The sequence below is a fragment of the Pimephales promelas genome, chromosome 20 (genome assembly GCF_988280905.1).
Source record: "Pimephales promelas chromosome 20, fPimPro1.hap1.1, whole genome shotgun sequence".
Classification (NCBI taxonomy): Eukaryota; Metazoa; Chordata; class Actinopteri; order Cypriniformes; family Leuciscidae; genus Pimephales; species Pimephales promelas.
The window spans coordinates 23,810,892-23,837,275 of NC_142788.1; the positions used below are offsets into that span (position 1 = coordinate 23,810,892).

At 37.3% G+C, this 26,384-nt stretch overlaps 3 protein-coding genes across 4 annotated transcripts in view; 1 reads left to right on the forward strand and 2 right to left on the reverse strand.

The window, feature by feature from the left end:
* The window catches only part of eya4 (EYA transcriptional coactivator and phosphatase 4), a 74,190-nt gene extending 52,662 nt beyond the window's left edge, over positions 1-21,528 (reverse strand). Inside the window, exon 1 of the mRNA XM_089124636.1 lies at positions 21,413-21,528. The gene's annotated coding sequence lies outside the window, so the exon portion shown is untranslated. The remainder of the gene's footprint in view (positions 1-21,412) is intronic.
* Positions 1,867-21,508, reverse strand: tcf21 (transcription factor 21). The gene is made up of 3 exons (XM_089124655.1): positions 21,413-21,508; positions 2,738-3,246; positions 1,867-1,993 (listed from the first exon to the last, which is right to left on the reverse strand). Exons 2-3 carry the CDS (start codon positions 3,176-3,178, stop codon positions 1,904-1,906), a joined length of 531 nt encoding a protein of 176 aa, XP_088980781.1. The 5' UTR covers positions 3,179-3,246; positions 21,413-21,508; the 3' UTR covers positions 1,867-1,903.
* A 541-nt stretch (positions 21,529-22,069) lies between the features above and the next one.
* tbpl1 (TBP-like 1) lies at positions 22,070-26,100 on the forward strand. 2 transcript variants are annotated; one of them, XM_039652342.2, is made up of 8 exons: positions 22,070-22,240; positions 22,925-23,127; positions 23,663-23,745; positions 23,884-23,947; positions 24,042-24,145; positions 24,529-24,623; positions 25,423-25,515; positions 25,598-25,738. In XM_039652342.2, exons 2-7 carry the CDS (start codon positions 22,993-22,995, stop codon positions 25,500-25,502), a joined length of 561 nt encoding a protein of 186 aa, XP_039508276.1. In that variant the 5' UTR covers positions 22,070-22,240; positions 22,925-22,992; the 3' UTR covers positions 25,503-25,515; positions 25,598-25,738. The 2 variants fall into 2 exon arrangements, with proteins under 2 accessions (XP_039508276.1, XP_039508275.1); XM_039652341.2 differs by having other exon boundaries at positions 25,423-26,100.
* The last annotated feature ends 284 nt before the right edge of the window (positions 26,101-26,384 follow it).

The following is a 26,384-nucleotide window of genomic DNA, read 5'->3' on the forward strand; positions in this document are numbered from 1 at the left end:
GAGCAACATCCTTCTCGGTTGTCATATAAAAAAAAAAAAAAATCTACAAGTTACTGTTGTTTAAATTTGACAAAACTGCATCTGTAATTGCTAATATAATATCTGTGTAGGCTATTAGCGTATCCAAAAAGCCAAATGGAATATAATTTTTTATTGTTTCCTTAATGGGGATTTTTTTTTTCATAGTAAGATAAAGCCTGTAACTAACTTAACTTAAAGAACCTTTGTTGCTTTGTTCTGACATAAATTACAGTCATTTTTGAAAATGTATTTTTATGTAGGCCTATATTTAAGCTATATCAAGTATAATAAGGGCTAAATAATTACAAGTGAGTTTATGTTCAAGAAGAATTGTTAGGACCTGTAGGTCAACAGTTAGGCTACAGTTGAAGGCAGGTCAACAAATTGGCACCATGACAGCTCTAAATAATAATTTGTATAGGCTACGTTAATATTCTGTCTGGGATAGCCTAACGAATAATAAAAAAGGCTAAAGAATGCCTAACTAAATAGGCTGTGGCTGTTAAAATAACCGAAAATCACATTTAAGAACACTTACACTGTAAGTAGGAAAGTATTTCTAAAATCATATTTCATTCTAAGACTTATCAAAAGATTTCACAATGTTTAGAGCTGCTTTATTGCTCTCTCTCTCTCTCTCTCTCTCTCTCTCTCTCTCTCTCTCTCTCTGTGTGTGTGTGTGTGTCTGTGTGTGTGTGCTTAAGCCTCCCTCGCTCTCAGTCTCGCACAGATCACCCCTCAGACTCTCCTTACAATAACAGCGCGTGATGGATGGTGGCGGCGAGCTTGTTATTGTCTTGCGCCATCAAACCGTTTTGTCTCACCGCGCGGATTTCTGTAATTCTGTGAGAGAACAGTGATGACTGGTTTAATGTGGAATACAGTTATAAGCGCGGGGGCAGTGTTTTTCTAAGCTTTAAGGCCGCGACGTGACTGTGACATCGGACGTCCCATCAACGGTAACTCCGGGTAACTCGCGCTCTCGCGCCCCTCAGAGGAGTGACGCATAAATATCTGTCCGCGCGCTATAAACATAACGGTCACAACCCCGCGAGAAATTAAACAACGGCTGCACAGTGAGATTAAGGGCCGCGCGATTTACTGGTCTAAAAACAACTGACCTTAAACACGGACCACGTCAGCCTATATTTTGTTAAGGCATGACTAGGCTACTTAAAAAAGGGGAAATATTTTTTTCAGGCTATGTTTCTAGATCACTATTAGAAGAAGCGCTCTCTCTGATTTCCAAAACGGTTAAAGCTATGCTTATCTGATGACAGATATATCATGATAGAGAGAAGGTTTACGTTTCTTCCGATTAAGGGAATTAATCATGTTATCTCTTGCAGGCAGGGTGGCAGGGGTGACATGTCCTCTCGCCAAAGATCTTGAGAGAAAAAGGTGGGGCGAAATGATAACAAGGTTCACACAGGTCAAAGCAAAGTGAATAAACATGAACTTTCCGTCCATGGTCGATCAAAGAGATAGCTTGCATCATTTGAAACTATAACATCAGTATTTTTTATTTACAATTAGTCTATTCTGATGCCAACATCAAAGCCGCGTGCATGTCACGCGCCATATTATCACCAAATAATCCCTATACGTAATGATTTCTGGTGTTTTTTTAATAATAAAAAAAGTGATGACAGAATATTTATAAAAACAGCGGAATAAAAAAAAAATCTCACACATTGTTGCCTTGAACCAGCAAGGCCCAAGTGTGAATATTTAAATAGATTTCATTTTCTCTTTACAGGAATGCGAGTGAGGATGTTGTCCCCAGTTATTCCCACTCGTGTGTTTGGATAGGAGATGACATGTTATTCTTTTTTAACTAAAATATTTAAAACAGGTCCATGTTTTAAGTCCATCTGTTGTCTCAGGAAGCTGTAGTCCCACACAAACGAGTAGAATTCAGCATTTCTTTAAGTTCATTTTCTGGTTTCCCCGCCACCATAAACGGCCACGTCTGTGAAAAAACATGAATGAGAGTAAAATTAAAATTAGTAAGCACGTCAAATAACTGAGAAACGTACGCTTGCTTTTTAATTTTATAGGCTATATGGTAAACATTACCTCGAGATTAACCACAGATGATATTTCATAGCCTAGCCTACCATTTGGTCAAAATAGCCTACTGTAACTGTCTAACTGTAGACTTATTCACTGTAAAAATAAGTAGGCTAGTGTTAGTTTATTGTTAGTTAATACAACAAAGGAAAATTGGTTTAATAAATAGAAACTCAAAATAGTGCTATCTGGACCACATTCGGCTAATAATCTAAGTTGATTTGACAAAAGCTACTAAAATTGCGATAAATCATGAAAATAATGTTTACAATGTTGAAATAAAAAGCAAGGTATTTGGTCATGAAAATAATCTTTCTGAAGGCTTAACACTTTTCAGAACATGCTGTAATTTTAAGGCTGCTAATTTACCTTTATACACTAAAAACAAATCAACACACTAAAATGAAAAACAGCATTCTTCAAGTAAAATCCAGCCTATACCGAATTCAAGATTTCGACCTTTTGAAAAATTCCGAAAGCTCATAAAAACGGTGGCAGAAATGATTGTTTAATGATTGTAAACAAATATGTTGTTAATTATGTAAACATTTTACATTGTACATAGGCTACAATAGAGTAGGCTAGACCATAAAAGCATCTTGTTATTTTTTTGTGTGTGCCAATTTTCAAAAAAGTCTCTCACCAGGTTGACCGGATGTATGTAGCCATTCTCGTATTTGTCATTGGCGAGTATCTGTCGCAGGTGCGCGATGTAGCTGGAGGCCAATCGCAGGGTGTCCAGCTTGGAGAGTTTGGTGTCCGGCGGAACCCACGGTAAAGTCGTCTTCAACCGGGAGAAGGCTTTGCTCAGCACGCGCATCCTCGCTCTCTCGCGCGCGTTCGCTGCGTTCCTCTGGACATGCTTGCCCTCTTGGGCCACACCATTGCCCGCTGATTTGCGCATGGCGGCTGATTTGCGCCTCTTTCCCGTACATTCGGTCACCGATGCCCCTTCGCAGTTGGAGCTGTCCTCCGTGCTCTCGTTTGATGTCCCCGGGTCTTTACCGGAACCGAATTTCAAAAGACCATCCAACAGCTCGGACTCGTGAAATTCATCCACTTCGCTGATGGAGCCGGTGGACATGTTTAGCTGGAGACGAGGATGATGGAGAAAGCTAGGACTGATTTGAAGTAGTGGTTCTCTGAATGGACCTGGAGATAATGCAACTGCCTTCAGTTGAAACGTGTCATGCGCAAGCTTGAGGATGACCGTAACTTGTAACTCACGAACTAAAGGATCTTACCATTTATCTCTCGTGCTCAGGGGCGTGCCCCCGCACGCGGCAAGATACTCCTAGTGGAAGCAAATACTAAACCTGCTCAGATAATACAATTATGCACGAGTTTCACTGCGATATAGCTTAGTGCTTCATATTAGCCTAGTTGTCATTTAACATGTAGAAACAGAAAACCTTAAATCGTGATATTATTACACTGTGCATAATTCAGATTATTCTGAATAATTTGCTTTATTAGTTTCAGGAATATAATTGGTATTCAAGGACAATATACAATATGCATTTAACAGAATGAATATTCATTCATTTAATATTAATTTAACAGAATGAATACTTTTAATCAAGTTAAATAATTTAAAATAATTATAATAAAGATAAAAAAAAAATCGAGCACAATTAAGCTATTTTTTACCTACAATGGAAATAAAAACGTTTTGAGAAACAATGACACGAAATGTAATTCTTAAATTCTTAATTACAAAGAAATAGTGTACATAGAGCAGACAACATTTTTTTCATTATTTTTTCTGTATTTCCAATTTATGTTCACACTTATTAATACAATATGGGATTTTTTTTCAAAATACTTTTTACATTATTAATAATGTATTGTTATAATAATAATTATTATTATTATAAAAACGGAACATTTAAAATATAATTGTACATTTTTAAAACTAAAGTCTTTTGTGTTCCTGTCCTGATAGCAATTGTACCGTTTGGAAATTATAAAAGGAAAGCTAAATGACTGTTTCACGTTAAGCACCAACCAGGACCGCCGCACTTGCTCTCTGAATTTTTTTTTTTTTTTTTTTTTTTTGGTGCAGTTGTCAGGTGGCATTTGCCTGAGGATTTTAACGGTGGGTCTCTGACCGGATATAACAATTGCGCGCACTGAAGTAGTGGGATTCATAATAAAATGGTACAGTGATGACCGCACGCGTAATCGCGCATTGCTCATGGGAGAGTCCGTGCAGCTTTCAGCACCGATGCCCTCTAATAGGATCCCACGAGAAGCGTCTCAAATGGCCCACTGGCGCCTCCGGAGGGGCACGTGAAATGGATACTCCGCGTCCCCAAACCCCATGTTTTGCTTTTTTAATGGTACCCCACACCAGTCTCTAATACAACCTACTAATTCAAGCCTAAACATCCCGATCTGGGCGAGCTCTGAGTGGCGAGGTTGAAGGCGACTCAAGAGTGGTTTTAAAACAGGTGATGATTGCTAGGACACACGCTGGGGTATCTGCTCTCTCTTCTCAGCATGCTAATTAGTCCCCATCATCCTTAGATGCCCGATGCACAGATTAAATGGATGCATAAAACAGCAAAAAGAACAATAAAGTTCACATGCTAATTGCAAGTTTAGAGATTACCCAAGAAGGAGAGAGAGAATCTCCAGGGTCCTGCCCTCTGACACTACACAGTTCCGGTGTCTTAGAAACAGCATCTCTTCTCTCCCTCTGCCACAGCAAATTACCAAAGATATTTTAACCTTGCCATAGTTCTTATTAACCTGACAGATGAATGGACAGATCTTGTTTCTTGCAAGAGCACATCAGATTTTACAGAGATTACAGGTGTGATAAACTAAAGGAGAGTTGTTTTCAATAATCTTAAGTAGCAGAACTAATTGAAAGAACCTTTACAGATGAATGCTCAGTGCAGGTATATTAAAAGTTTATTTTAATAGGGTCACGTACAGTCTATGTGAGTCTCTCTTTCCCTCCCTGGTGGGTGGGCTGGTGGTCAAAAGAAAATAAAAGTGGGATATAAGATTAATCGTCCTGTCCTAATGCAGCATTATGTGAAGAGCTTAAAATAGCCACTGTTTTCTCAGACTGAGCTCTCTCATCTTCACCGACAACCCAGAAAGATAAAAAGACAGGCTAAAACAGTTCCTATTGCATTCAATAACATTATAAAAGGAACTGGAGAAATAATATTGACATTTTAATGTGTTACATGCATACAAATCAGATGATCTATCAAATTCGGCAATTATTACTGTAAAAAAATATTTTCAAGATTTGTTATCAACTTAAATAATTTATTTAGCTCAGATAACTTATTATTTTGAGTTTCTGATGATTAAATCAATCTCCTTTATTGTATTAGCTCACTTTATCCAGTTCAATCAACTTAAAATTTTAAGGCAACCAGGTTACTTAATTTAAGTTAAACCAACAATTTTTTTACAGTGTGTGAATTATAATAACAATAGCAGCAACAATAAACAGTGTATGTGGGCCATAACCATTTCTTGATTTTTATACTGAGCAGTCATCTATAAAAATCTTTAAATTGTTTGCTAAAAATAATTAATAGAAATAAAACAAAATATTACAAGATATATGGAAATAACGACTATATTATATCAATTTTAAAATGATTTTGTAATCACTGACTGCAAGATCTCTCTGTCGTTCTGTTCCTCTGGTGTAACAGTGACAGACAGCAGCAGGTGAACAGCAGTCTTTGTAAATGAAAAATGAATGAACAAATGCCACAGAATGTGATGTTCTCAGTGGTGTTAGTGGGGATATCACTAATTAGCTCTATAGGGTCAAAGGTCACTGGAAACTGGACACTCGCATGTCCGCATCCGACTTAGAGCTCAAGCACACACGCACACACTGACTGTTACTCTGAGATACACACACACACACATAAACAGAGGAGGCGGTCACCCAACTCGCAAGATGACAGATAACAGCAACTGCACACACACTTAATCTTGCATGTACTTCAACGACACGCTCGTTACAACGTGGCATCTAACAAATGGTGTTTCAGGCCAGAACTAAACTCAAGGAAGGGAACAAAAATTAAGTGGTAAAAAATAAAAATAAAGAGATGAATTCGAATAACAAAACAAGGCAAAAACTTTGATTTACCGGCTTGAATACAAATGATCCAGTTAGGCAGCACTTGGGTCAAACATTGTGGAGTCGCTTAATAAAAACATAACACCTCATGGAAGACTTTATAACTGCCAAACTCTTTAATATAGATGGATCGTGTGGTTTTAAATGTTGCTTAAGGACTTTGTTTTTAAAAGAGGAAGCCTGACACATACAATACTTTGGAATGCACCAGACAAATCTGTGTGTTAGCGAAGATGTAGCTGTTTTGTTTAGATAATCATACAGTGATGTCTGTGCATCTGACCTGTAGGATGGTTACTGTGTCACAAGGGACATGGATGTAAGCGAGGAAAGAGATGAGGGCATGGAGTGCAGCGGTCTGGGATGAACACTGACCTGGAATGGATCGGCTGTCAGATATTATCAAGATGTCTTGCAGCTGTGTTGTATTTGTGGATGTGTGTGTGGCTTGTGTTTGTGTTTGTGTGTGTTTTGGGGTAGGGAAGCTGGGAGTGGCGGTGTTACTCCCCTGCATTAGAGCTGCTAACTGCCAAGGTCATTGTCCATCGTCGGAATGCAAGTGTTTTGCCTTGTCGCAAAGTTTTAGGGAGGACACACAACCCTGGACGTGCATATGTTCAAGAGAAGAATACTTCGCGAGGGAGATTCTTTAGAAGATTCTACAGTCTTGCTGGGGGTCATTGGCAGGTGTTGCTGAAAGATTTTCTAAAGTCAAACGGTGATAGAATACAACTAAAAACGATAAATATAAAAAATGATAAATATGGTAACTTAATACAATTCGCATGAAGATGGAAACATTAATTCATCTTTGGGGTGTATTTACTCCTTTTTCTAAAATGTCAAAACAGTGATTTTTTTCCAAGCAGACACAAACATTAAAAATAATAAGACAAACACATTCCAATTTTAGATGACAAAGTGCAACACGGAAAGGAAATATATACACACACACACACACACACACACACACACACATGCGCGCATATGTATATATAATGTGTGCGTGTGCGAGACAAACATTCTTTTTAGATGTATAGACACATTCCAATATTCAAATGTTAATAAATGTAATTATATTAAAAAAAATTAACAGAATTTAATTATATTTTAAATACATATCATTAAAATATATTAACATTTGAATATTAAAATATTTGTAATAATATTTGCAGAATGCAATGCAGAATTTAATAATATTTTTAATGTACATATATTAAAATAATATTAATTATATTATGTATCAGAATTTAATTTATTAAATTATTAATTATATATTTGTGTGTGTGAGAGAGACAAACACATTCTTTTTAGATGTATAGACACATTCCAATATATATTCAAATGTTAATATATTTTTAATTATATTAAAAAACGTAACAGAACATTATATTTTAAATATACATAGAATTAACATATTAACAATGTAATATTAAAATATTTGTAATACTATTATGCAGAATTCATATTTATTTTTTAATATATTTTTATTAATATTTGGTGTGTATATATATGCACACACACATAATAATTGAAATTATGTGAATGGAATTTTTACAAGGTATATTGTCCGTGTCTGGCGGTTCATCCAATCAGGAGGTAGGAAAACAGTTAAAAATGTAATAATTCTCACCAGGCAGTTCTTTTAAAGATATGTTTATATAAAAGGAAGGCAGGCTCTCCAACGCTCCCACTCTATAGGTTCATCTTGAAGTTGTGCATGTGGGGACGGCCAGGCCGGACAGATGTGGGGTCACCCCAAAGCTGTGTTTATGGGACGGTTTGTGAGATCGAGCCGAGGGTCTGATAAATCGATCGTGTGAGGCTGAGGTTATTTACGTTATATCTCTCTCACACAGCCAGAGATAAACGACTCTCTCCTCTATATGAGCTTCATCACACTCAACCTACTGCTCCTCTTCTCATCGCTTAAAGTCTATGCGCGCAGACATGCTCAAACTCACCAGGTGCGTGAAACTTCATACTATGTGAACATGTGTAGTTATGATAGAGACAGAGTGGGATGAATAGAAAGAGAGAGACAGAAATGGAAGGACACAATCTTTGGATGAGAGTTACTGTGGGAGGGAGTCACATGGGACATATTTTCAAATGAGCAGAGCCAGCACAATTTATAAAGCTAAAGGTTTCCGTGTCCACAGAGAGTGTGTTATCATCAGGATGAGAGTACAAATCAGTGAGGCTAACAACCCCCAAACTTCCCAGCAAAACTCCACTAATGTGTTCAAAAGATCCTGTCACTCTCTTCAAATCTCTTCACACCTTCCCTATTGGGCTGTGGAAGAACCGTTTGGTTCAGATATATAGAAACGTAGCCTATAGCAACCACCTAAAGCACAGTAATGCCCTAAATTTGTTCATAGTAAAACCCTCATTATTTATGTTCATACCCAAGATCTACCTGGAACTTAAACCCAATGCATACAGTGTCTCAAAAATAAATATTCCTTATTCGTTTGTTTGTTCAGACAGTACACAAGTCGAAATAAGTCTAAAAAAACAGGCATAATCCTATCCAGCACTAACACTCACAAACTTCTGTTTTCCACTCGCACATACTGTACTTCTGATTTTTCCTGACATTAGCGGCTGTGTTTTTGCCAGTCGGCCCATTAGCGGGATAATGAGAGGAAGAGAGCTGGCTCTGTGCTGCTTGTTTCGTAATGCTGCATCTGTGACTCATAGCTCAAACACTGTAACACACACACACTCCAGCATCATACTTCCATCAGTCTGTTTGACAAGCCTGACACCACTTGTTTATGTCTGCAAACAGGAATTAATATCATGCAATAAAATATATGAGGAGGGAGATGCTAGTGTGAAAGATTTGGATGGATGAAGCATTTTTTCTCCTCATCAGAGGTCAAGGGTCCGTTTCCCGATAGAAATGCTAAAGCCCTATCTTGATGTCTACCGTTTAATGTGATGGGTTCTTCGCTTATACATGTGTGGGTATGCTCCCACGTTCACTCCTCACACTGTCTTATCACCAAAAATTAGCCTGAAAGCTTGGCCTGCCAAATATCTTAATGGTAGTGATCAGTTCTGAGGTTGGTTCTGACCCACTGCAGGAAGCCTAGATATCAGTGTGGTTCAGATGGAGCTCTCTTGGGCTTCTGCGGCGCTGAGCTCACGGCGTGGAGCTGATAACCAGGCAGAAAAGGCAGACTGCAGTCCGCCGGGTTTCCGCCAAGCCGGGGAGAAGCCCTATCGCAGCAGTGATAGAGAGGACATGATGACCACCTCAAATGCAATATGTCTCGAACTCCTACGTTATGATACTGCACATGACTGCCTCCCTTTTCTCACACACAAAAACGCTTTCTTTTTTATTTTCTATAGATTTCCATCCACATGGCCCATCAGTTGATATATGGAGTCCCTCCTTTAAACTGCTCCCCTCCACGCTCTATGTTTGAATTAAAACGTCTTAAAGCACAATGTAATAATACAAACCTTTAATTTTTAGGGATTCTCTGCTTTAAAATAACCAAGATTGCCTTTTTGCTCTTCACAATTTCTCTAAAAATTCAGCACATATTTTTTTTATGTCTCCTTTTTATGAGAGTTCATGAGGGAAGTGAATGAATTGTTTCCCAAACGCATCGTAATCCTAATTAGATTGTAGGTCTACGATTTAGGCTTGCATGCTTTTGGGAAACGCAGCCATGAAATCCCAAAAATCACTTTCACAATACTTTCATACTGCTTTTGTGTTATTTTTAAGCTTCAAAACTCTATAGTAACTACATGGAAAACCGCAGGACTTTTGTTTTCTCAAGGAGAAAGCAAGCACGCGGGTTTGGGACGACATGAGGATGAGTAAATTATGACAAAATAGAATTTTTTTTTGGTGAGCTATTCCTTTAAAACTCAATTTAAAGTGGTAAGATCTGAATATGTGTCATATATTGAGCTTTCCAATGCCTGCAATATTTGTAAATCTCATTGGTAATGGTTTGAGGGTCAGAGCAGAGACTGAACCCCCAAAACTGCCACTTCAAAATCCTTCATCACTCTGTCAGATGGGGTTGGTCTAATGCGCTCTAATGTCTTCCAAAAGGATGTTACTACAGGAAGGAACACGAGGAGAGAGAAGTGGTCTCTGGGGGGCGTGTGTGTGTGTGTGTGTGTGTGTGTGTGTGTGTGAACCCTGTGTGCATCAAAGTGGGCAATGGTTCAAGGAGATGTTGCAGTAAGCAGCAAAGTCTATCAATCTATAATGTACTTCATTACACATACAATGATTTATGGGGGAATTCCATAGACATAATGATTTTTATACAGTACAAACTGTATATTCTTTTTAGATTTACAAAACACCATTTATTATGATTTATAAGCTGCTTTCCTCATGGGGACCAAAAAAAAAATATATAGAAAATAGTTGACCCCAAAACGAAGTCAAAATGTACTGGTATTACCATCCTTGTGGGGACATTTGGTCCTCATAATATAGGGAATACCACACACACACACAGATGTTTAATACAGTAATACTGTAAAAACAGTCATATACACTAGTGACCCATAAACCATTGTTTTACATAAAGGTGGTTTTGTCAGATTTAGGTAACTGTCACTTAAGTAGAGCTAAGTAAAGCCATACATCATTTAGGTGTGGAGTAACTGAGGATTGAGGGTCATTAAAACACAATCGCTGCCCTTTGTTTTCCGCCCCTTACGTCCTCTCCAGTTTTTTATTATCTCCATCTCTTCTTACCAAGGAATGCAATGTCATTACCAGTGACCCTAAAAAGCTAAACTGCTAAATCTCTTCTTCCTTCGAACATATTTGTTACTATTTTGTTTAGTTGGCGCCATTTACATTTTTATCTTTGTTTATTGTCCGTCTAGCACAGCGTTAAGTGTGTGTCTGCTTCTCAAGAGAGCAGCTGCAGGTGTTACACTTCCCATGTTCACAAACGCTCTAACACTCTCTCTATGGAACTGAAGCTACGTCCATTAAGTATTTGAGCTCTGTTGTACAGAGATGAGGTGAGCGATGACTGATGATTGAAACGTTTTATTTAACGCCAACACTTTGCGATATTCAAGACTGAGTGATTCATGTATAATGAGTCTCTCTCTCACTCCCTCACATACACATGCACTCAACATAGTCAGACAGACACTTGGATACATATAAACACCTTATACATTTTCCGATTCCTCCCCATGGTCCTTTCATCCTTCTCTCACTCTGTAAACATGACAGAATTTAGCTGATGAACGAAGTTGAACTCATACAGTGTGGAGTAACACTCATGCTAATGACATAGACATTCACACACCTAACAGTAGATAGTTGCTGTTGTCTCTTAAAGGAACAGTTTACACATAACAAAGGAAATTGTCATTCCTACCCTATCTCACGACTAGGGATGGGCAACAATTAATCACGATTAATCGCATCCAAAATAAAAGTTTGTGTTTACATAATATATGTGTGTGCAGTGTGTATAATTAATTTGTATATATAAAAACCCACACATGCATGTATATATTTAAGAAAAATGTGTTATTAATATATCAAATATTTATATTTATATATAATATTAATTGTGAATAAATATATACATGCACATATTTCTTAAATATATACATGCATGTGTGGGTATTTATATATACAAATTAATTATACACACTACACACACATATATTATGTAAACACAAACTTTTATTTTGGATGCGATTAATCGCGATTAATAGTTGCCCATCCCTAACTCACGACCAATTCGTACGAATGATTAAAAAGTGACTAATTCGTACCAATTCATACGACCTCACTCGTACGAATTCGTACGATTTGTCTAAACCCACGTGATGGTTGGGTTTAGGGGCGGGGTCAGGGGTAGGTCATTCGTACGAATTCATACGAATTGGCCAATTTGTAAAATGTGTATGATTTTGCACAAATCGTACTAATTCGTACGAGTGAGGTCGTATGAATTGTTACGAATTAGCCACCTCGTAAAATTCGTACGAATGCCCGTGAGATCGGGTTGGTCATTCCAAACCCACCTTTCGCAAAACAAGATATTTTGATGGAAAAGCACTATAAAAGTATCATAATGTATGCACTAAAACTCCTCAAAATCAAAGAAACACTTGTGTGAGCAAAAGGAAGAAATTGTCATCATTATTCACAAAAAAATCTTTTCGATTCAAACATGAGTACATGTTTGTCTATCACACCAGTCAATGACTTCAATGCCGATCGGTAACAAAACAACCGATGACGTGATATTAAACTTGACGGAATTGAACTGAAGCTCAAAGGAGATTCGAGAGTAACAACCTGCTCCAAACATAAGCTTTCCTCCTTGAATTGAATCCATCCAAAAAAAATCATTCAAATACATTGCCAACATGTGAATTTTTCCCCTTAAACATCACTCTAGTTTCTCTTCAGCATAACTTCAGTATCCGCAAGGCACTCCTGCCAAATATTTTGATAACTGTCAGTGAATAACTTGCGCAGTAAATCTGCATCATGGCCAGATTTCAAACTTAGTTTATCTGATTCATCCACACATTCACTCACAGTGCAGCCGGTCAGAGTTTTTCCAAACAAGCACAAAAATGCTTGATGTCTCCAAAATGCATCGTCTTCCCGTTAAGATGGTGGCCAGAGTTCAGGCCAAAAGTCTGTGGCGGAAAGAAAACAAGTTGAGTGTTTGAGCTAAACTTCTTAGGAAACCTCCTTGGGTCAAAGGTCAAACTATCTCTCAAAGCGTGCGTCTATTTCAATCCTCTGTAAGAGTTCTCTGCATCTTTTGCCTTGTTCCTTTTTGTTGCTCATGTTTATCTTAAAATAATGAAACATTATCTATTTCAAAGTAATTGAAATGCCTCACGGATTTGTATTTGGGTTTGGCGCACAAGACCTGTTTGACACAAACGAGAAGTGTTTGAAAGGAAATAAGGAGTGTTTTACAGTTGGAGTGGATGTGGTGTACGTGTATTTGTGTAAGAAAGCTTTCAATCTATCATTTTACAGACAGTTTGATAGCTCTTATCTATTTTTCACATGATTAAAGATAATAAACGTACATATGCGCTTCCCTTGTGTCTTTTTCCTTATTCAGTCTCTCATTCATCTATCTCGTCTACACACACAGGTGTCTGAGACTGGGATAATGCATATGTGCAGTCTCTCATTCATACACAGCTGGGCAGATAACTTTTAACCCACACACTGCACACATACACATTCCACATAATGGATCAGTTATCAGAGACATTGGCTATGAAAGTGCTGTTCTCTTCATTTAAAAGAATAAGGCTTCTTAAATATGAGAGAAAAAGCAAGCAAGAAAGTTATTATGACAACAGATCTGGCTTTGATTGAGACTAAATTGGAAAATCCAACTTTTACAATCATCTTTTTCCATTCATTGCTTTCTAAACATCTTGTTCTCATTGAGAAAGAGTTTCTAAGGGAAGCAGAGAACATGAATCATTTGTTTAGCCTATTTTAGTCGCCTAAAACAAATCCTCTTCTAGGGAAGCTCTCTTGTAACAGAGAAGAGAGAGAAAATGGCAATGTATCAAAGCCTGTAAAAAGAGAGTGCAGTTTCCCCCTTTCCTAATGACATTTACACAGGTGCATTAATCCAGCACAAAGATAAAACAGCCCATGTAATGCAAACATTTGCATTTGTACATTGTTTAAAATGTGGTACACTGCTTTGTTTGTACATTGCTTCAAAATGGACCATTCTTATGGGAAACTGCAATATAAATGATTTATCTGTACCCATATTTTTTTATTCATGTGCCTTGTAAACTTTAATCAAAATAACTTCCCCTCCCTCTTGCATCATCTCTTCTTTTCTCTGATGAGTAGGGCTGTCAAACGATTAATGGCATCCAAAATAAAAGTTTGTGTTTACATAATATATGTGGGTGTAAACACAATGCACAGTGTATAATTATTTTGTGTGTATATATATATATAAATACACACACATGCATGTATATTTAAGAAAAAATATAAATTTATATCTAAAATATTTATATTTAAATATAATATAAATTATATACAAATCTATACAGTATATACATGAAAATGTTTCTTAAATATATACAAGTGTGTAAGTGTATTTATATATAAAATCATTATACACAGTGCACCCACATATATTATGTAACACAAACTTTTATTTTGGATGCGATTAATCGTTTGACTACTTTTGTGAGGGCTGGACAACCTGTCACTCACATGACATCAGCAAACCACAACCATCCAATCCATTTGCAATTTCCGACAAAATCGAGTCCCACACACCATTTTTCCTTGTTTCACTCAGATATACGTCACAATAGTAAACACACACACAAACACGTCTTGTCAAATCAATTTGGCCCTTGTCAAAGTTACTCAGATCCTTTTCTCCTGCATCCAACACGTTGATTATGATTACTGATTGTTTACCATCTAATCTATGTGGCCTTGTTAGGAGACAATAAACGATATTCGCTTCACCTGTGACTCGTTAATGATTGCTCATCAGAAAAGGAAAAAATAAGCTGTCATGAAACTCTAGATGAAGGGTAATTGGTCCTTAACTCAAGCTTCTTGCAATCAGATCATTCTCTAGGGTACAGCTGATTGGTTCCTGCTATATCAGTAGCCAATGAGGTCGCTGCTCAACCATCAAATACACGGTCAGCATTTACAGCAGTGCAGCGTGCTTTCAGAAACCCTCCACTTTCCCCAGCTCCACCTGTATAGATCTGCTACGGGTAATTCATTCACGCTATTATATTATTCAGCGGCAGGATGTCTTACTTGCTCACAGCAGTGTGTCGTGCCAACGCATTCTCATCCTAGGGCATCATATAGTGACGCTTTTGACAATGCGTCTAAATCCAACACACATGGCACCCTTTAGCGTCAATATAACACGCTTTGGTTATGAGTAGGTTTAGGTATGGGGTAGGGTTAGGGTAAGACCACTAGGAGCCGCCTTCTGGTCCTCTGCATCTCATATTGACGCTAAAGGGTGCCATGCATTGTCAAAAGCATCAGTATGACGCCTTGAAATGAGAACGGGCTGGTCGTGTATGTAATGGCAGTAGCAAGTCCCGAACTTTACAGCAACAGCAATAACACCAGAAGGAGATCGATTCCACCAAGACCAAACATCAATCTTATCAAACCATTACCATGCCAAACACTCAGTTGTCATATATATGTATGTGTGTTTATATATACTGCATGATGTAATATGTTGTGACACCTAAATGCTTGCAAATACAGAGAGAGAGAGAGACAGAGAGAGAGAGAGCTGAGGGTTGCTGAACTCATCTAGTCACCCACGCATTGTAACAGGATATGAAACTCAAGAGGAGAAATATAACTCTCATGTGAATGAGTCTGATGATTAATCTGTGCTGGGGTCAGTCACATATTTGACAGATTTTTATTGGTTATGGTTTTGAGTTTTAATAACATCCTCAGATCTAAGAGGTGAATTGTGTCATCTGACCGTTACGTTCGTTATGCTCAGGATCGGTATGGTTTCTAATGAGGGCTGCCATGACAATGATGAAGAATTCGTTTCTAAGAATACTTTTCCTAAAACTGTCCAGCCTTTGGCTGACTCCCACAGACCAACATCAAAATATGCACACACACAACTACAAAACACATAAACAAACACACAGAGAGAGTATAAAGGTCATAAACTGGAACAGAGACCAAAAGCAATCTTTCAGAAATTAACCAAGTATCACCAGCATTCATTATAAATTGAATTCTAATTGTGTGGATAAAAGAAAAACTCCAATGAATACACAACCCCCTTAAAACACAACACTCTCATTACATGTGCACTTTACCACAGCAGACAGTGACGCATGTGTCTGAGGTCAAACAGTCATTCACCTTCTTATCTGTACTGTCTTACCTCCTCAGTCACTCACTGGGGGTAATCAGACCTCTGATATTTTGGTACTTCCAGTACAAAGAATCTTGTACAATCCCTGCCAGAGAGGGATTGCGTGATGATGGTCACTTACTAGCAACTTTGTATTATGTCATGACATACAAACCATAACCTATATATCTTAAATATAGTGACTCAAACAGAGGTTGCATACTGGGCACGTACACACTGCTGCTAAATACAATCATCACTCTTCTTCACAGTGCTTAATCGCAAACTGTACACAAACATTTTTCACACTACATTTAACCCAGGGTGAACATTTAAATAAAGACCAGGGTTAGTACAGGGTAAACACCACTTTTAACCCTCGGTTTCAAACAGGGTTAACAGTGTATAACAAGGATGTGCTAGAAAGTTACAGCGAGCTACTTAGCAAAGAAACAAGCAATCATAAACTGTCTTTGTACAGTCACAAACCTTTTCACATTTCCACATGTGCTGTATAGGCTACTGTCCAAACTAATTTATGGAAATACACTACCGTTCAAAGGTTTGGGGGCGGTCAGATTTTTTTATATATATATGTATATATAAAAAAGTTGTCTAATGCTCACTAAGGCTGCAGTAATTTTGAGAAATATTATTAATACAATTTTAAATAATATATATTATTGATATGTGCATTTTATAATATATTTTAAAACGCAATTTTGTCCTGTGATTGAAACCTGTATTTTCAGCAGCATTGCTCCAGTCTACAGTGTCACATGATCCTTCAGAAATCATTTTAATATGCTGATCTACTACTCAAAAAACATTTATTAATTTCAATGTCAAAGCAGTTCTGCTGCTTTATATTTTCATGGAAACATACATTTTTTTTCAGGATTCACTGATGAATAGAAAACAACTTATTTGAAATAAAAATCTTAGAGTAAAGGTCACTTTTTACTGTCACTTTTAATCAATTTTATGAGTCCTTGCAGAATAAAGTTTTAATTTCGTTTAACAACACCAAAAAAAACATAGGTTTTTATATACATCGTAAATGTACATTATCAAAACCTGATTATACGTGATTAACGTCTAACTAGAGATTAACACATATTGCCCTTTTATGACTGATACAAATTACTTTACGTTTAAGTGTTTGATAACCAATATGTAAAACCAATTTGTAATTAATTGCAGCTTTTTGACACAATAATATCTACATGATCATTAAAGTACTACAAAAAAACATAAGCCATTATGAATATGTTGCCAATAATAACAAATGTTATTATTTATGCCATTATATGGATGCAAAGTTGTTTTGTATCTAAATATTAATATGCATTACTAAAACCACACACACAGAACCTTAACTAAACGCTGTAGTCACTCGCAAAACTTTGCAGAGCGTATACGTGGCACAAACTCATGTTTAGTTCCACTGCGCAAGATGTAGTACGTTTAGTTCATCCAGCTTTGTTATTTTTGAGCAGTTGAACTCAGACGAGAAGCCCTCACATAAAACACTCCAGCCTGAGTGACAGCAGAGGTCAGGGAGAGCTGTGACATCACTCACAGTTTTAGGGGCCAGACTGACGTCATGGCCTTTCCCCCTCACTTTTTTATCAGTTTATTTATCTCAAGGAGAGGATGAGAGAAAGATAGAGAGGCAGAGAGAAGAAGAGAGAGGTGTTTGTGATGAGAGAGGCTAGTCTTTATAAACACATCTTCTCTGTCTTTCTTGCTCAGTCCAAACACATCCACAGCACCACACCCAAGCACTTCATCTCCATGGAAATCAGCTGACCTCTTCCCCTCCATCCCCACCTGTGCCAGGCATGAACTTCCTGCTAATGGGAATTTAGAAGAAATGCAAGAGAAGCCGTGGCAGGGGCAAATATTTGCAGTGGCAGGTGAGGCGTCATAAACATGTTCAGTGGCTTTGTCTTTAGAAAATAGCCTAATAAATATTTAATAATTATCATCAGTGTTAAAACACTTTCTTCTGTGCACTTAATATGGCAAGAGAACTACAAGTAAGCAATTTATAGGCCGATATCCTGAAAAGTGTAAACATTGTGGTGCTATAAAAAACATTGCCCTGTTTGTTTGAACATCCCAATCAGACCAACAACAGCAACATTGGCTCAACCAATGGCGTGAGTTTGGGGCGGTGCCATCTGTCTGTTTGGTCGACCAATGGCAGAAATAAAATCATTATTTCTTTTCGGTGAAAAATGTAAAAATTCAACAAAAAAAAGAAGCAAATTTATATATATATATATATATATATGCAAATGACTGAATTGAAGCGAACACAGCGTGTATGTGATTTAGCTGGTATGAATGGATGATGTAAACATATGAAGGTTCCCAGAACTGTGTTTTTACGACTGAGACAGAGTCTGTTCACACACACACACACACATACATACACACACTCTCTCTCTCTTTTTATGGCTTAGTGCTGAAACACCAGACACTCTAGTGTGCATAAATCTACTGACTTTAAATCACTTGTAGAAAATAAACCAGTGCATACAGCAGGTGTGTGTGTGTGTGTGTGTGTGTGTGTGTGTGTGTGTGTGTGTCGGTCTTTCTCTCTCTCTCTCTTTTTTTTTTATCTCACTTCATCCTGCACTGTCGTCCTGCTCAAATGGTTCTCTTTTCTGCATTGCCAGATGTGATAAAGATGCAGAGATCTGAGAAGTCTCGCTCTCTATGATTTCACGGCACAATTGTTCACAAGCTGCATGGGTTCTACCATAAATTCCTCATTTATTTAAAAGCTATCAAGAAACAACACATTTTGGCCGACTTATAGAATTTGCACAAAATCAACGAGTAAATTGTTGTAAGAAATTATCAAACACAAAACTCAAATTATCAAATTATCAAACTCTTTTTTTTTTTTTTTTTTACAAATGAAATTTAAAAAACAAAAAGAAAAATTTGTTGTAATGCTAATGTTTATCACAAATTTCCTTTTACTTATTTGCCAGTCAAAAAATAATGATTTTACATTTGATTTAAAAATATATATATTTAAAGGGTTTTTTAATTCAGTTTGAGGTAAAGTATGGCCTAAAATAAAATAAAAAATGAAATAAAATTCTTCCCAAAAGTAGAGTCAGTGCACAATAAGTATCCGATTAGCCTCATGTTAACTTCACGTTACTGGGTGACCTTTACCCACTTGATCAAAAATTGTGAAATTGCTCTACGCCTATTCTTGTTATGGTGTCCTAAGGAAGACCTGATTACTATAAGTGGTTTTATGCACATTACTTCATTTATTTACCTGAAAGCCCTTGAGATAAAGCTGTAAAAACAAGGCCAAAAGTATTTTCATCTGTAAAGAAGAGAATATCTGAGATGGCTGCTCCCCAACGCGTATCAATACCCAGAATGCATTACTGTAGCTCAACAATCCCAGTGTTTGGTTCCTGAGATTTCTGCCCAATGTAAACACAGTGTGGAGGTCATGCTCCACCCCTCCTTGTTTACAAATCACCCTCATTACCTCAGCAGCACATCCAACTGCGCAAACAATGTTTAATATGACATGGCGTTTCAGCATCTCTGTCTTCAAACTAGACAAAGAGTCGCCCACATGCGTTTGATTTTACTTTTACAAGGGTTCCAGAACTCACATCCTCCTGCAAGAGTATGCCGTCCAATGCCCCTCATCTAACCCCAAACACTTTCCAACGGATCCGACCCTTTCTTAACCTCCGACCCGAGTTATGAGCGATCGTGAAGGTCCTCTTTATAGCACAATATGCAAATGGTGCATAATGCTGGCATTAAGGCAGTGAGTCTTGTTTATGCTGTTTGGCAGAGGAGATAACAGTGATAGCACTTCCTTTTTCTGACCTCCAGCGCCGTAAACAAGAATTATGGTTCTGGAATCGACTGGAGTAAAAGCCACGGCTGTTTTGTTTTTTTCCCCCCATCCAAAAGATGAGCGGATAGGAGGACAGAAGATCCGAGAGGATCTTGGTGGTCGGGCTCACCGAAGAGCAAGGGAGTGATGGAGAATGTGTTTACTCTGCCTGTTCTGTCTGTTTATGTATCTTCTATCTTAATGAACAGTGCATTATTTCTCTCAGGAAGAGAATTTCAATGATGCTAAAGTCTATTTTATAGTCTATAAACACACTTAAGTCTCTGAAGTTGCAGTGAGGCAGGGGGCGCGGCGGACATCGCTTGTGGTCTGACACTGCCGTAACCTGCTTTAAATCTCAGGCTTTATAGTAAACAGCTCTGGACATCTCTACAGGGCTTTCCACACACAATTTATTTTATTTACTTCAGTATATTTCTGCCAGAGAGGCCCTTGAGATTTCACAAAGCCTATCTGGTAACCAAGGAGGAACCAAACAACAGCACTGAATCACTCTGAAGCTATTGTGCTGTTTTCCTTGGGAAACATCCAGTTTGGACTTGGAGTCAAGGGTCTTGGAGTTCAAGCGAGCCCAAATTAGTAAAATCAGAATGGCTTTGTAAACACGTCGGGATGAAAAAACAGGGACAGATGAAAATAAAATCGCATTTCTACCAGGGACCCTTACTGATAGCGTCGTAGGCTATCATATAAATCAAGACTTTATCTGTTGGTTCAGAGTGTAGGCCTAATATAGGTGTCATGAGTTCATTCATTAAAAACACTGACAGCTGAAAACCCTAATATCCTTTTCTCATGCCAGAGTGGCTTCTTCAATTCTACATTTACCTTTCCAAAAACCAAAAAAATGCTATAAGTGCATTCTGTCCAGATGTGTCCACTTCAGACAAAAGCTGCTGACCCCCTTAAACCTGGACCTGAGACAGGACAAAATAAACACTGCAGTGGAAAGCTGTGAATAATATCTCAGAAAAAAAGGGTGTCGGACACAATGCAATGCTGGACGATTCTTTCAGGCTCACGGACAGATGTCCAATGTACAATTGTCACTAAGTGTAGAGAAGATAGTAAGAGAGTGTTTATGTATCAAGCAATTATTTTGGATGAATTAGTTCAACATGTTCAAAGGAATTCACATATGTTGGGGTGCAAACTCCTGCCTCTTTCAATTCTTTACAAAATGTGTTTCTCTATGTCTATCACTTAATATGGTTCAACAACGTCAGATTTAAGAAAAACCCGTCAAACTATTTATATGCCGCCATTTTAGAGTAACTATAAAAACAGCGTGATAGATGTGACATAAAAATTGTGACCATGAAAATAAGCACACACTTAAAAAAATGTTTTTAAAACTATAAAAGTCACCTGTTTCTTTGAGGAGGTGGAGGAGGTGGTGGTGGTGGTAGTGGTGGTGGTGGTGTTGTTGGTGTTGTTGGTGTTGTTGAACAGCAACAGAGAATGTCTTTACTATTTAGTTTAGGACTGATAGTATGCTAATTAGGACCGACGCAGGTTAGGGTTAAATGGAAAGAGGACCCTTAGAATGAAGGATGACTTTGATATTGCCTGATTTAAAAACAAAAGTATATAATCAAGACAAAACCGGACAAAACATACTGACAAAACATAAAAGCTTATTTAAAATGTTATTAAATTTAATGTTAATTATGTTTTATCGTTTTAGTTTAGGACATATACGTAAAGTTTTTTAAAGATACATTTTATTTTGTTTATTGTAATCTATTTTCTACTGTATTCAAATGTAACATTTAAAAGAATTACGTTCTGGTGGAAATGTTGCTATTTAAAAAACTAACAGCGTATAAAGTTTACGGATAAATGTCTCACCGAATTTTCATTTTTAATGTTTATGTTTATAAACAATCTGTGAGTACTTATGAAAGAAATGCATGGTCAACTCTCACACTTTTGAATTATGTCGCTGTTCTTCTCCCATCCGTTTGGAGGCGCTGTAGCGTGTTAAATCGACAGTTTCTCGCGCAGGAACTAAGGCATCCATGACAACAATCGCCGGTTGACTGTTGTATGTGTGTTGACGCTTTTGTTTACTTTTTGTGCTATCCCAACCATTCATTTTATTCATATAGATTTTTAAACATTCATATAATTGTTTTAAAAACGTCTTACCACATTATAGCTGAAAATTCAGTCGGACACACCATTTTAGCTCAAGTAAGTGAAAGTTTTATTAGCGTATGTTTTTGCTAGCTATTCGTTTAGTAATTAACTAAAACTCACTGTGTTGTTGAACCTTATTAATAATCACTTTCACGTGGATATTAATCTACGATGTTTTGTTTCCAACAGCGCTGCCCCGTTATTTACTCTTTGAGCTGAAACAGCTAGCATGCACGTCTAATGTTGTTGTCTCCTGCAGATGAATTGCATGCTTTGCTTTGTATAAATGTGTTTATTGAATGAGTAAATGGTGCTGAGATAAAGTTATGACCATGGAATGACGTACTTTTTTGTCTTGTGATCTCCGTGCCAGTGCTTTGTGGACACCTTAATTTTACTTTAAAAAGAAAGTTGAAGATGCAAACTAATTGGCTGATTTGCATTGTTTTAGAAGGCAGCTACATTTGCATGGTTCCTTTTTCCACTTTAGTACATATACTAAAAATTTTTTTTTTTTTTTAAATCCAATGTGACTTACAGTACAGGGATCATTCCCCGTGGTAAAGCTGTGGTTAAGTGCCTTTGTTTTGGGGACAATGGTCTTAGTTAATAAATCACCACCTGTTGTGGGTTCCAAACCAAGATTTGGTTACCGCCATCAAAGACATGTAATTCATAAGTTATATTCTGCTAAATTCTACATGTAATGTAAAACAAAAATATGTTTGTGTTCTGCAGGTTGTGTTTTGTAACGTGACATGCATCTGTAAAAGGGTTGTCAAGCCTAAAACATCTACAGCGGCTCCATGGAACCCAGTAACGATGTGGCGCTTGATATCATCATTACCAATGTCGTCTCTGTCTTCAGAACCAGGTGCCATCTAAACCTGCGTACCATCGGCCTAGAAGGGACTAATGTCATCTACAAGCCAGAAGTGGGAGTAAGTCTAGACAGTCAGATGTTTTAGATCACAGACATTTGCATGAAACAATTATGTAAACAGGGCCAATTTTTTTTTCATCAAATAGTCAGTTACCTTCTTGCCAACATTTAATATGTGCTCCCTTAAATTAAATACAAAATGTTTGTTTGAGTATTGTTCTTACAATAGGTAATAGAGATGAATTGTGCTTGATGAACAATATGGTTAAAATAACAATTTGTGTAAAAATTGAATAACAGAATGAGATGCCATGCCATAAGAAGAGTGTTATTTTTTTTCTTTTAAGACTATCAGGTCTGTTACATAATAGTTTTAACATGTCTAAACTAGTAGTTTTGCATAACAACAACAAAAAAACATACATTTTCTTCCTCAAGTTGTAATAGGACACTAGCATGTACACAATTCATGGAAAGTGGCATCAGCGTTGTTTTCACCCTTTGCCTGAGATCGTCAGTATCAGCAGTATTAATAAGGATATGGCTAATCATTAACACTTGTTGTTGCTTATGTTCTGTGGATGTTTTTCCAGAAAGTCCTGATGAAGCTGCGAAAACCACGTATCACTGCCTCTATATGGTCATCAGGGAAAATTATTTGCACTGGAGCAACAAGGTCCCAATAAAATCTCCTTTTCAATTCTCAGAACTGCTGGAAGAGTTGTTTGTGCTACTTCTAAAATTGCAGTTGTCTTCTTAGATACTGTTTGTTTTGGTGAGTTGGTCAATTTCTTGTATGTTTATTTTGCTTTAGTGAGGAGGAAGCCAAACTGGGTGCTCGCCGATTGGCCCGCTGTCTGCAGAAGATTGGATTCAAGGTGTCTAAATGAATTAATAGCAACTTGATCAATTTTGTAAACGGCTTTGTAGATCTTCTGAATGATGATTAAAACTGTATTTTCACATCTGCAGGTGAGGTTCTCGGAGTTTAAGGTTGTCAATGTGTTGGCTGTGTGCTCCCTGCCTTTTCAAATCCGTCTCATTGAGTTCACTAAAAATAATCGTCCCATTGCCAGGTAAGACCTCCCAGGGTGTTCTCCATACTTTGGGACTTTGTCCTTATGCCTGTTGATTTGGTATTAACAACTGTTTTGGGCCGATGTTTTTGAGACCTTCCTCTCTATAAAATTCAGTCACAAGTGGTCACAGGAGACACATTTGAGATGTATGTTAATACCAGCTGTGAACATTAATGTGCCCCATATGACCACGTGCGATCAGATCGCGAGAGATGGATGTTAACGCCAGCTTTAAAGGAACCTTAAGAGCCTAAAAAAAGGGAACAGTGCCCTCTAGTGGTGAAATGGTGTATGTGGCGTCATTGAGCAATCTCACATGTTCTCCTGCAGCTGGATTGCAGGGGTCTCATCACTATGTTTGTGTCTGTATGTATTTTTAGCTATGAACCCGAGCTCCATCCTGCTGCGACATACAGAATCAAAAACCTCAGGAGTACAGTGCAGGTGTTTTCCACAGGCAGTATCACTGTTACAGGTAAATCACTCACACACATTTCACTCAGTATCGTTTTGTCTGGAATATGCTGCAAAAAATCTAGACAGTTGAAGATCCTTTTAATACAATGCCAGCCCTCGGTATGTAAGGACTTCAGTGCAGGCGTCTATAGAGCTCATACAGATTATTGCATTAGTCACATATTTTAAGGATTATTCCTAGATTATTTAGCCACATTATATTAAAGACAGCCTGCAGGATTCATCCTATGCAGACTATAAAGGTCTGAAAATGAGCAAACATAATGCTGAGAGCTACAATGACGCTCTGAGTCTTGAGTAAATGTTTTTATTCACTAGAGGCGCAGAAGGTATCATTTAAATTATATTTATAGCTACATTTTATTTATTTATACGATTTTTTACTTAAAGGGATAGTTCACTTTGAAATTAATTTTTGACATGTTTAGCTTACCTCAAGGGCATCCAAGATATAGATGTCTTTGTTTATGCAGAAGTTTTAATTTTGACATTTTTCGGTCAAACCGTTCTTGTCTGTCAGTCATATAATGGAGGTCTATGGTCACCACCTCAAAGAGCATGCTCAGGGAAGTCCAAATTAAACATGATTTAATGACTCGTCTTAAATGCAAGTACACATTGATGGCCTAAGACACGAAACAAGCGGTTTGTGTGAGAAAACAAACTATATTTATTTAATAATAATTTCATGTTGACATTTACACAATTTAGATTGTGAATAATGAATGTGACCACCTGCTTTCTTACGTTTAGCATAAAGACGAGCTGAACTAATGTTGGATCTTATCTCTCTCTAGGACCAAATGTTCAGACTGTGGCATCTGCCGTGGAGGAGATTTATCCTCTTCTGTTCGAGTGTCGAAAAACACTGTCATAAACCACGCATACACGTAGGCACCGGTTTGAAATTAAAAGCACCTTATTATTGAATGTTTTAAGGCTTGTAACTGTTGTACTGTATGTGTCTCCAAGGCAGCTTTTGCCATTTCACGTCCAAGCGGGTCTAGGTCGTGTGTTTTCAGAGTCATGCCTTTGAACGTTGACTGGTGTTCTGACCCCATGGCAATTACAGATGACCTCTTGATTCAGAAGAGGACCATTAGTGCATTGACATTGTGTTGCTGGCATTGTGTAGTTATGAACACTTGAAATAACTGTATTATAATGCATGAACACCAAAGTGAAACTGGCAGGCAGTGACATTTAAAGATTACATTTTACTGAAACTTCTTGGAAATTTTAACTAAATTGATTCTAGGGACGTCTTCACGGCTCATTTATTGACACTTTAAGTCAGAAGCAAGAGGTTAAAGGGCAAACACTTCACATTTAAGCAGCAGGAGATGTATATCTGTTGTATGCTGTGGACAAGAACACTCTGGGTTGTTAAGGAATCTTTGGTCCATATGTTTATGTAATATGTGAAAACTTTTGTATTTTATAATAAACAAAATAAAAAATAACCCCTATATTAAGTCATAATTGTCACTAATTTTTGAATATACCAGCATTACTCGTATATTAATTGTTTTAGTAACTCAAGGTTCATTTGATTATGGTTTCATTTTATGTATATATCCAATCTGCAGATTTTCCTCACAATTAGCAGTGTAGGCCTGTTCATATTTTATTTCTGACACTGAAATCACTCGAAAGTGGCAAAGGCCGTATAAAACCTGGTTACAAGCAACCACATTTAAAAAAATAAATAAATAAATAAAAATTCAGTAAAAAAGTTGTAAAAGTATTTTTTTTTTAA

Bases quoted from the DNA above. Each gene is read 5' to 3' on its own strand.
- tbpl1 (XM_039652341.2), top strand. From the start codon at position 22,993: ATGGAACCCAGTAACGATGTGGCGCTTGATATCATCATTACCAATGTC. The intron at 24,146-24,528 runs GTAAGACCTCCC...ATGTATTTTTAG, and splicing joins AATAATCGTCCCATTGCCAG to CTATGAACCCGAGCTCCATC. The intron at 24,624-25,422 runs GTAAATCACTCA...ATCTCTCTCTAG, and splicing joins AGGCAGTATCACTGTTACAG to GACCAAATGTTCAGACTGTG.
- tcf21 (XM_089124655.1), bottom strand. From the start codon at position 3,178: ATGTCCACCGGCTCCATCAGCGAAGTGGATGAATTTCACGAGTCCGAG. The intron at 1,994-2,737 runs GTGAGAGACTTT...GTTTTTTCACAG, and splicing joins ACATACATCCGGTCAACCTG to ACGTGGCCGTTTATGGTGGC.